Source organism: Limulus polyphemus, unplaced genomic scaffold (assembly GCF_000517525.1).
Source record: "Limulus polyphemus unplaced genomic scaffold, Limulus_polyphemus-2.1.2 Scaffold445, whole genome shotgun sequence".
Taxonomy (NCBI): Eukaryota; Metazoa; Arthropoda; class Merostomata; order Xiphosura; family Limulidae; genus Limulus; species Limulus polyphemus.
In genome coordinates, this window is record NW_013666055.1 from 546,446 (window position 1) to 558,368 (window position 11,923).

Consider the following 11,923-nt stretch of genomic DNA (forward strand, 5'->3'; position numbering starts at 1 on the left):
AGCCCTCATGTAGCTTTGCACGAAATTCTAAACAAACAAAAACTCATCAGAAGTCAAAAGCAATGTTTTTTAAAGTGCCAAAACTGCATGCACAAAGCACATTCTCTACAACTAACTAATCAGAAAAAGGCACTAGAATGTGGAATTATCTCCATTCCACATGAGAATTGTAAAACTGTCCTCCTTACATGAGGTAAAGTAAAACACAATACAACCATCCTATGAAACAGTAGATATATGTCTCTTGACCTGACAGGCTACTGAAAGTAACTTTAAGTTGAATTTTTCTGTATTTAGCTAGTTCTATAAGCAGCTCTTAGCAAAATTTAAACATGTTATAGAGATGAGATATACACTGCAGGAGAATGAGGTATGTAGCGTTTGCATACTACTAAAGGGCAGATGGTGCGTAAAACTGACCCTTTCTGGGAAGGTTATATTGTAAAACTTCCTGAATCACGTTTTTCTAGTACACAAATGTAAAAACATAGAAGGTACAAAGTTTTAGTGTTCTGAAGAAAGATATACATCTAGTATTGAACAATGCTGGTAATATAAAGAAAGGATGTGATTTCAACAAGGAAATAATGGCCCACTCCTTGATTGACTTTCCTGTTACACACAGATGGCAATGAAGAAAGTTAAATAGCTTGTCACTGGAAATAACCCAAGGACATATTGGTCCATTGCAGATAAAGTATGATCCTCCTTTCAAACTGATACAAAATAATTCCTACATATTTAGATCTGCAGAAGTCATAAAAGGCCATGTTCACAACTTAATTTGAAGTATGTTTCCAAATGCATGACCAACAGTCAAAAGCTATATGAGCAGTAATTACTATGTGACAAATGGAAGTATATTATTACTTTGGGGTTTGGATGAATTACTTCTTTACTTAAATATCTGCAAAAGTCCAGGCAATTTCCTATAATTCTGTTAGTGATACAAGATTTTGAAAATGGTACAAAACATGTTACAAAAGTTTTTTTTGAGGGTATTTATGGTGGTTGCAGGAATGATTAGTTAAATATTAAGGTGAATCTCCAAATAGTCAATAACTAAATATTAAGGCTACTATGTGGAATAAAATTGAAAAGAGTAATATAGTTTACTATGACAGTCAAGAATTATCATTTGGTAATACAATCGAGGCTGTCTTAAAATTAATTATAGTGTTCCCACCTTTAAATATAAGAAAAAATATCTCACGCTTGTTTCTGATCTCAGACCCAAAGAGATTTAGAAAAAATTAAATGATGACCCAATCAAGACAAAACATCAAATCATTATTTGCTCACAGTTGATGTACTTTGGAAAACACAAAAAAGGGAGGGTACAACATAGACTTTACCAAACATTTTATTACAGTGGACATTGCACTACAGAGTAATAGTCCATAAGTAATGAAAATCTTATATTTATAATTTAAACAAATATATGGCAATTTGTGAATTTGGATATTTGAATAAACATTGGGCTCATTAATTGACTACATTTAGTTAATTGATTATTCTCGCATGAGACTTGGATAGTTTGATTAATCAAAAATAATAATAATCAGAAACAATAATTTTGATTAGTTGATTCTTTGTGATTCATGACACAGCTGAAAAATCTGAATTAATAAAAAATAATAAAGAGAAATCATAATAGCAATATTTTTATTACTTGGATAGTTGGAATAATTAAAAACAATAAATTTAATTATTTTCTTAACATAAAATGATTTAATTGTAATTTTGATTAATTGTTTATTTTCCATGATGATAATTGATGTCATCGGTGCTTGTAGATAATCATTTATATGATATAATTGATTTAATCATCCAGCTCTAATAGTGATGATACAGATCTGTATAAAAGTCTTCAATAAAGTAAGAGTTTTTGATGTTGTGTGACTTAAAGAAAATGAACAAAGTTGTGTTGCGAAACTTAGCCTTGAGCTTTATTTAAATTTGTTCAGGTGTTGAAGGAGAAAAGGGTGAAAAGGGAGAGGTAGGACGACCTGGTTTAACAGGTCCTCCTGGAGTAAAGGGTGACAGAGGACTTGATGGAGTTCCTGGATTGCCAGGTATAAAATATTCTTGTATGCTTTTGTGAGCATACAGTTATAATTATTTTCTTGTTAGCTACTATTGTATTTAGGCTGATTAAATATATTGGTGATAATAGTTTTAATGAATTTAGTTTAAGTTCTTAGGTTTGGTATTTCATTTAATGTTATCTTTTAGAGTTGAACTATGTTTTGTTTGTTTAAGTACTATTTATATTTTGAAATTAATTAGAATTGTTTGAGAATACAATGTTTGTTTTTCAATTTATAAATTTTAACAGGTAGTATAAAATAAAAATGTGTGCCTAAAATAAATATATCTATTAGGAATAAAGGGGGACCGTGGACAAAATGGATTAGATGGCAGACCAGGAGAGGATGGGAAACGAGGATTTACAGGTAGAGTTTTGCAAAGTTTATAATACAGATTAGAAATCTGAATTTCATTACTTAAATTTATCATTCAATAAACTATAAATTAATGTCAGCTGGACTGTATAATCTAAATTAATAAAGTTACAGAAAAATAAGTAGTTTTGACCAACATCAGTACACTATACCTTCTAATGTAATAAATAGTCAGGACTGAAAGCAAGCTGTTTTGACCAACCTCAGCTAGACTTTATCTCTTAGTGTAACAAACTGTCAGGAAGGCAAGCTGTTTTAACCTAAAATCAATTAGATTGTATCTTCTTGTGTAATAAACTCTCAGAAAGTTTTTAACCAACATCAGGTAAACTATATTTTGTAGCAGAATATACTGTCAGAAAGACAAGCCATTTTAACCAACATCAGCTAGGCTATATCTTATTTTATTATTAGGGCCACCTGGGCCTATTGGAAAGCCTGGACCTCCAGGAGTTCCTGGATTTGGAGAGAAAGGAGAACCTGGCCAATCAGGTCGACCTGGTTTTGATGGAATACCTGGTGAACCTGGTCCAAAGGGTGTGTACATTTTATCTTTTTTAAATGAGTATTAGAGGAATTTAATGAGATTCACTAACAGTCTCTCCTAGTTAGATATTCTTAAGTAAGAAGACTGATTTTCAAAAGCTTAAAGACAGAGAAAAAGAAAGGTCAACGATTTAGCTGAACAACTTATGTAAGGATTAAATGAATGCCCTTGGACTGAAACATTGATAATATTTTCTATCTTTAACATATTTTATATAACTTTTTGAGTCTAGAGTAACCATAAATTACCTGGTTTAGTTTATGTTGTTTTGGTTAGGTTAATCTGACGAATTTCTTTACTACTTGATTTTGTAAGCTGTATTTTCCTGATAACTGCAGTCATTATATGGCTTAGGTAGATGAGTGTTCAAATGAAAAAAAATGCATAGATGACCAACGAGGTTATTCCATATTTTTGTAGAAATTACTATGAATACCAAGTAAGAAAATATTTTGCTTATAATTCAGTTGATATATTCTGTTTTTGATTTGGAGTTAATGAATTCATCTAGGTGACAAAGGATTTCCAGGCCGAGAAGGAATAAGAGGGCCTTCAGGAGAACCAGGTCTACCTGGAGTTGCTGGACAAAAAGGTGATAGAGGGGCACCAGGTTTACCTGGGTTTCCAGGACAAGCACTTCCTGGGCCTAAGGGTATTGATGGGCTACCAGGTTTCCCTGGAAACAAAGGTGAAAGAGGTTATCCTGGACAGCCTGGTCCAGTTGGAGAAAAAGGAGAACCTGGTCCTCCAGGTACAGTAATCTTAAAATTTTGAAGTTCAAACAAATAGATATACCATAATTTTCTATAGGATATTGTTGATAGATGTGCAAAGAGTTCATGACACTGGACTTTAAACTTTTTTTTTTATGTGTTGAAAAACAACGAATTTTCAGTCTGATCACTTTTGACTGCTTTATAGAGCAAAAATAGTGTGAAAAATCGGTCCCCATGTTAACAGACAGGATTTTCGTGACCTTGACCCTCATAAAAACTAATCACTTCTAAATTGGATCATAGTCCAAATGTATACCAACTTTCATCAAAATTCATTCAGCCATTTTCAAGAAATCTTGCTGTCAAACACAGACAGGGGTGAAAACATAACCTCCATCCACCTTTGGTGGTGGAGGTAATAATAAATAACCCATAAATACTGAAGTGTAGAAATATTATCTTAAAATCTGATAACACTGTTAAAATGAATCAGTGGTTTAAAACCAATTTTAAAATAAAAACTGTGAGGCAAATCATTTATTTTCAACTGAAAACTATGAACTCTTGTAATTTGCAAGTTGAAAATTTGAGCAACACTATAAATTCAGAAAAATCCAACTGCAGCTTTGAAGGAGTGTAAAGTCTGTTTAAGTAGCTTTTACCAATAGTGTCAATGACTAAAACTTATAGTCTTTGTTGAACACATTTTAAATTAAATTAAAAGTTCTTTATGAAACCTGTAGAAGTTGCTAAACATATGTAGGCCCATTGTATCAAAATACTAACTAGAAATTTTTTATAGAAATAAAAAATACTAGTACAGAAATACAATTCAGTAAAAATATCTTTTTGACAGAAATACTGCACTGAACAAGTTTTCTCTCTTTTGTAGCATATTTTTTGTGGATTTGTCCTTTCTTAGAATGATTATGATTTTGTAATGAGTTGTTTAAATTTTTATATTAATGAAGAGCTTCATTATCATAAATAAATTCTTCACCATTTATTTTAATTGTCTTTATAAGTTACATGAAACAGAACCTTGAGTTTCTTATCAGCTGTCAGCTGTCTTAAAATAAAATCTTATATAAAAGTCATACTGATTACAAGATCAATATTACAGATGATATATATATATTGTTGCATCAGCGAGGTCACGTGACTAGTATCACGCCACTCCTTCTCTCGAATCTTCGGGAATTGTTGGGAGATTACTAGATATAGGGTAGTCTGGTATATATAAGAAGGTGACAGCGTGACGGGACAATGTGTAGGTAATGAGTAATTGAACTGCAGTCAGAGAGAGAGATGTATTGTTGAAGTCGAGCTCGTGAGACATGAATTATAGTTTGTTATAGCACGACTGTTGAAGTTGAGTGTATCGTAAAGTTGTATTCGGAAAGAATGAACCAGTTTTATTTAAGAAAGGACTTGTGTCGCTAAAGTTTCGTCGGAATGAATTTACGGAAAATCAATTAACGACTGGAGACGTAACAATATATATATATATATAGTAATTTTAAACATTATTACTTTTTGTTAGAAAGTGCACTTTTTTGTTTCAGATATTTATGAAAATATTGTATTTTGAACATTTGTTTCACTAAGGTCAAGATGGATTTTCTGGGCTTGATGGACCTAAGGGAGACAAAGGAAATGCTGGTTTACCTGGAAGTCCAGGTTTTCCTGGTCTCAAGGGTGAACGTGGTTATCCAGGCCCTAGTGGTCCTTCTGGAAGACCAGGTAAGTCTTGGTTTGTCAAACTCTCAGAAGACAGTAGAAACCAACACACACTATGTATATAGCTTTTTTGCCTTCTAGCACTAATTGAATAAATTTGTAATAATAATGAAGTTTATAAGACATTGAACTGAGCGTAAAAGAAGGTATACTCTTGCCAGAATAAAAACTAACTTGAGTGAAAGCAATTTGTAGAATGTTTCTTGAAATCTAGCTTTTTCCTGCAAAACTGAATATCATCAACTTATGGGAAGTTACATCTTCCATGGCCATTTGAAATTGTTTCTAATATCTTATTATTATTCTAACCAAAGGTGAGAAAGGTGAAAAGGGTCCAAAAGGAGATAAAGGATTACAACCACCCCTAAACTTATATAGAGGAGAGAAGGGTGATAGAGGATTGCCTGGAGAGAGAGGACAGTCTGGTGAAAAGGGAGATTTAGGTCTAAGAGGACCTCCAGGAATAAAAGGTTAGTACATCTTTAAGATTTTTTTGGTTTGATTATCAACAAAGATTTCAACACAACCTAGCAAACAATTAAAAACCCCTGAGAGTCTTTTTTAACAAATTAGAAACTCTGTGATGGTTAATTACTGAATGTGAAAGGCAATTTTTAATGCTCTTTTGAGAATGGTATTAGTTAACCTATTACTACAGGTAAGCTAATGTGAGCATGTCAAGACCTTTTACAGAGTAACATTCAATTTAATTAAACTAATTTATTTTCATTGTGCACTAATAAACTTGGTATCAAAGCATAGTTAATAAATCAACTTTTAATATTATATAAGTTTTGATTTCTTAATTTTATAAGATATTTACCACCCCTCTCTAAAGTAAGGAATTTACTGTAAATTATTCATTGTAATAATAATATTACTAAGGCAAAGTCTAATTTTTATAGCCTTCAATATTATTTGCTTACAAAGTTATGAAATAGAAAATCAGATCAATTTGCCATGCGCACCTGTCATATCCTCTTACACAATTTGCCAGTAAGTTTGTCTGAAATTTTATATTATGTCATTTATAACTAATAGAAAAGCAAAGTTTTAATCTGTTGAATGACATATAATGCTATGTTGTTCTTGATACAGAATGGTGACTTGTGCCCTGTTTCTTTGTTTTTCTATGCCCACACACTTGACCTCTTCTGCCTTTTCCCTACCCATGTGATTCCTCTGTTGTATATGTTGTATTTCCACGAGTATTTACTCCAACCTCCTTACAGGACTTGCACATGGCTTCATTTTTAAAGCAAGATGAGTTTGTGGGCCTTCCTGAATCATTGGAGACCAGAGTCGAGTCTGTATGTTTGCACACCTCCCTTTCCTCATTGGCTTCCCGCTTGTCTCTACCTCATCCTGTACTTGTTCCCGTCTCTAGTCCCCCTCCTTCCTCTTCTTTACCAGTGCCTGCTCCACAGGTCTCCGAGGTTCGCTGTCGGTTTGTTTGTTGATGGCTTCAGCACCCCCAACAATCCCAGTAACTACATGGTAGGTACAGATAAGGTGGGGCCAAGCTTTTGGGCTTTATTACCATTTGGGAGTCCTTCACCACAGACCCTTGGGTTCTGTGTGTTCTTTCCAAAAGGCTCGTTTTTTGTTTCAGTTCCCCTTCACCTCTGTCCCCTCATCCCATTTCCTGAAACAAACCCAAACTGTACATTCATGGACTAACATAAGTAAAGCAGAAGGGTATTGCTGCCCATCCCTGCCAGTCCTTCTTTTGACTGAATTAGGAACAGTCTATTTTCAAAAAGAGAGTTTAGCGGTCCCCTGTTGCACTATCTCTGGTGTTTGTTCCACCAGACTCTTCAGTGCATCCCTCCTCCTTCTTCCATTAGAGTATGGTAGTCCTTACCAATTACCAGCTCCTAGCTGCTGGGGTGGTGGACCATAGATGCTTCTTCCTGAGTGTGCTCAATTCCACTTAGTTGAGAGTATGGCAGAGGTGTTCTGCTAGTATTGATGGTGTATAGATACTCCTCCTACCTCAGACCAGATGTACTATTCCAGATGCTGCCTGGTTATGGATTGGATGATTTCCTCCAAAATGCAGTTCACCCCTCTGGCTGGGTACCCTCACTTAAGTCCTCACATGTGAGTGGCTCAGGTACCCTCCTCCTACCACGGACTGGACTATTAATTCCCAATGCTGCCTGGTTCTTGACTGGAGTTGAACTGTCGCATCGCTGTTCAGCTTCCTACTGTTGTCCAAATGTCAGTTTCCAGAGGGTACTGGTATTGGTTGCATTGGACATGCACACATAATGATGCAGGTCCTTAGAATGAAAGATCTTCTTTCTTTGTTGTTTCTGTGTCTAAGGTGAACAGTAGAGGACACTTCTTCCTATCCCTGCAGGTGTTGGTTAAGGTAGAACTCCCTCTTACAGTCTACCATGCCCTTGCCACTCTATACCAGGAGTCCATACTATGATTCTACTCTTATTGTGTCACATCATTTGATTGGACAAAAAGTGTACCTGGCTCAGAAGTGGTGTCTTACATACTCTTTATTCACACACTCCATGGGTTTCCTTTAGGTGCTTTCTGAAGGGAGCTCATTTAGGTACCATTACACTGGTCACTCAACCAGGTCAGTGTGGGATTTCCAATAGATTCTCACCTCTTCTTCAACTTCCCACCCTTCCTCCATACTTCTAGTGTAATTTTTTCTTTTCTGTTGCTCACTCAATGTGAATTTGGGCTAAGCTGCACAGAGGGAGTCGGCTGTGCTAGGAGTTGTGTCACACTCCTATTAGTGGAGCATTGTCACATGCTTATCTGCATTCTGTCATATAGCTGCCTCACATGAGGGTAGGTTGGAGCATCAAGGTTAGTGGCGAGTGCATATTGAGGGCAGTACAAGGTGGAGAAGGCTATTCCATGAGAGGAGGTAAGAATATATTGGAAATACATTTTCAGTGTAGGAAAATATTATCATAGTAAAATAAAGGTGATCTTATTACTTGTGGAAGTTCTTAATGGATCTTAATATGTTTAATACAGGGTTTGCACAGGCTATTGGAAAAACAATTTCCAGGACCAAACTGTTATTTTAAAGGACCTGATATACTGATTTTTACCAGAACACGAACTACACAAAAGTGAAATAACTAATTTTATAAAAAATTCAGTAACACCTATACAAAATACTCTACCAATAATACATACAGTGAACTTCAAGTAAAAAAGAAAGAAAAAAATTTTACTGTTTCCCCTGATATACTTTTAAAAAAATGTCAGTTAAAGAATTAGAGAACTTGTTCAAGAAATTAAAATTACATAATGTCAATAAACCAAACAACACAAAGTCAACTGAATTGATTTGAAAAATAAGGAAAGAAATCTTAAACTTTTCATAATCTAACCTGTGATTTTCAACTGTCAATTCAAAGCATGTTATATGTTTCAAAAGAAAAGTTAATGTTATTGTCCAAAAATGAGCACTCCCTCAATGCATTTTTTTATATTTATTTCATAAGTTCTTCCAATCCTGCCCCCCAGTGGCACAGTGGTATGTTTGCGGACTTATACTGCTAGAAACCGGGTTTCGATATCCGTGGTGGGCAGAGCACAGATAGCCCTTTGTGTAGCTTTGTGCTTAATAACAAACATCTTCCATTCCATTTTACTTTTCTTTCAGAGGCCTCCTAAAACTGTTAAAAGTTAACATTTTCCCTATCTAAAAATGTATTTCATATAGGTACTCACCTCTCTTCATACATTAAAAAGATGATGGAAGGCATGTGAATAGAGAGAGTAAAAAAATAACTCCTTTCTTGAAATATAATAACTGAAATGGAAAACTCGAAGAGTGTGTCTTCCACTAGGAGTTTAGGGGACCTAGAAGGGACAACACTGATCAATCCCCTGTAGTCAGAACTCTTTTGCCCAATACTAGTAGTTGTTCACAAAGACAGATTCTTTCAAAACAACTTCCTGCTTTTTGCTAAAGTGTCATAAATGTGGACAGAATGTGGAGACTGCTCTATATATCACAGAGGATCAGCAGACCATACAAGTAAGTGTGGCTAGGAAATTAAGCATGAAACCATGTAGTATATGAGAAATATTTACAAGAATATGCAGGTTCAGACAGATAATCCCAGACCTGCATCCTGAGAAAAACCCAAGACCCATCTAGCTGGTCACAACCACTGGATATGGTCTGGTTCTTAGTACTGGGAGTGGTCTGTGCTACTGTTTTAGGTTGACAGCTCTCTCCTGTTTCCCATCAAACTTTGCATCTACTAGATGTATTACCAGGAAGTTAGTCTGACTCGAAGGGGAACACCATATCTACTCCCTACTCAGCAGCTTATTACTAGGGAAGCAAGGATTCTCGTACTCTATTAGAAAAGGGAGGGAGAGAGGAATTCACACAGGGAGAATAACTGAGAGGTTCATAGACCAAACAGGAACGATCTCAACTGCATAAGGTCCATCACAGAGAGACTACAAAATGGGTTAACACAAATATGGATAGCAGAAATTGTGGTGTTCAATGGTTGTTCAACTACTCTTTCTTTATTTTTCATACAGCTTAAAAGGTATATATATATACTGTTGAAGCAGTCTTTTGGAAAAACACATCTCAGTAGTGAGTACTAAGTAGGGGAGGATAGGCTTAACACTTTCTGTTATCCCTTATTTGATGTAGATTTTGGGATAAATGTAAAATGCATCTAAGGCAAAAATATCTGAGAGATGTCTCCTGCAAGCTAGAAGAAGAAGAAGAAAATATGTGTTAAAAGAAAGATGATACAAGGAACAGATGGCCCAAGGATTAAATGGAGTACTTGTGAGGGCCCTGAAAACTAAACTGAAATTACAATCTGGTAAAAGAACTGGTCAAGGAGGACATCTGACTAGAAAGATCTTGAAGAGGTTCATAAGAACTGGAGAAAGAAAAGGAGAATGTCCAGGGAAAGACAGAATGTAATCAGTAATGCTGCTCTGTACTTGGCAATCATAGAAATGGATAGACTGCACTCAAAAAGCCAGGTGAAAAAGGAAGTGAGATGAGGAAGAGTTGAATGACCTGGAGGAAGGGAAAGGTTAACAGACCAGTGTCGATAAATCACCCACTTTTATAAATAAACTGCAAGATTGGGCAAGAAAACAGACTACTCAATGTGCATAAAGATGAAAGTGTAGTATATGGTTGTAGGAGCTGGGTGTATAGATTGAAGTAATAGGGACCTCCAAGAAGTGGAGGGGGTAGATGGTACAAGACTGAGTTGGCCAAAGGAGAGCAATTAGAAAAACCCAGCAAATGTTGCTGTAAATTAAAGGCAGCCTTAGGAATGAGCCAAAGAGAAGAATAGGCATACAGAAAGAGGTTGGATTAATCCTGACTCAGCACATCCATCAGTATGGCAGCAGAGTCTGGAACTAGTGGAAAAAAAATATTAGAAACTTGGTTTTTCAAGGGGGGTCACAAATGCATTGATATGTGGGCACTCAAAATGACAACAAATTTACTGAAACACCAGAGGATTTATGTAAGCACCACTCTGTTAGACAGATCAGGTCCAAGATAGACATTTGGTCACCAACAAAGCTTAAAGCTCCCAGGAAATGGCAGGCCATCAACCATATTTTTTGGTTATGGACGAAAAAGAATTAATTAAGTCACCAAAACAGGAAGAGTAGAAGAGATGGAGGGAGAGAATTAATAGAAATCAGCAAATCTCTGGACATATTCCACCAGTCTGCTAAAGTCTACTGAAGGGGATTCATATGGGTATGTTCTAGAGGAATAAGGAACTGTACATATGCTAGAGGCCCCAAAAGAGACAGAATCTCTCATACAGGAAGAGAAGGAGACATAAGAGCTTTGTAAAGCAGAAGTTTCATGTCATGTAGATGTAAAGAATAAGGCTAAACCAGCCAGGCAAATGAGGTAATAAAGACTCCCAAATGAATCAGATGCTGAGTAATGGTTAGTACAAATGGATGAATCGGAACGTGAAAAAAAAGTATATGAAACATTGCCATTCTTCACAACAGAAGAGAAATTATCTGTTTCAGAATGAGGAAACCTACCATCTTGAAAAAGGGACAACAAGAAAGTGGTTCAATGGCAACACATCTATGATAGTTTGCCAATTCGTTGTATTTTTTGGGAACTATAAAAAGATAGAAGTAAACCCCAGAATTGGGTTGAGGACTTGTTCCACTACATTCATTGCCTGGAAGGAAAACACAGCCTTCTCCAAGCACTGGAGACACAAAAGTTCAGAGATACATAAATGGTAAGAGCTGAGCTCCCACATGGCCAAAGCCAATGGGTGACTCTAAAGATGAATCATCTCTGAACCCTGTAATGGCTGGCTCATTGGAAATGGGTCACACAATCTATTTTTCTGATCCAGCGTGCTAGTTGTCCCTCTGGGTTCTTTAATGATCTTAATCAGCGTAACGTAGCATGGTCTGTCCTAATGGTA

The 11,923-nt window shown here is 35.7% G+C and overlaps 1 protein-coding gene across 1 annotated transcript in view; it reads left to right on the top strand.

The window, feature by feature from the left end:
• The window catches only part of LOC106458328 (collagen alpha-2(IV) chain-like), a 157,136-nt gene that overhangs the window by 139,832 nt on the left and 5,381 nt on the right, over window positions 1-11,923 (top strand). The window contains 6 exon segments of the mRNA XM_013917837.2: window positions 1,968-2,075; window positions 2,385-2,456; window positions 2,880-3,002; window positions 3,524-3,763; window positions 5,337-5,471; window positions 5,783-5,938. Of these exon segments, the coding sequence (XP_013773291.2) occupies window positions 1,968-2,075; window positions 2,385-2,456; window positions 2,880-3,002; window positions 3,524-3,763; window positions 5,337-5,471; window positions 5,783-5,938 (834 nt within the window).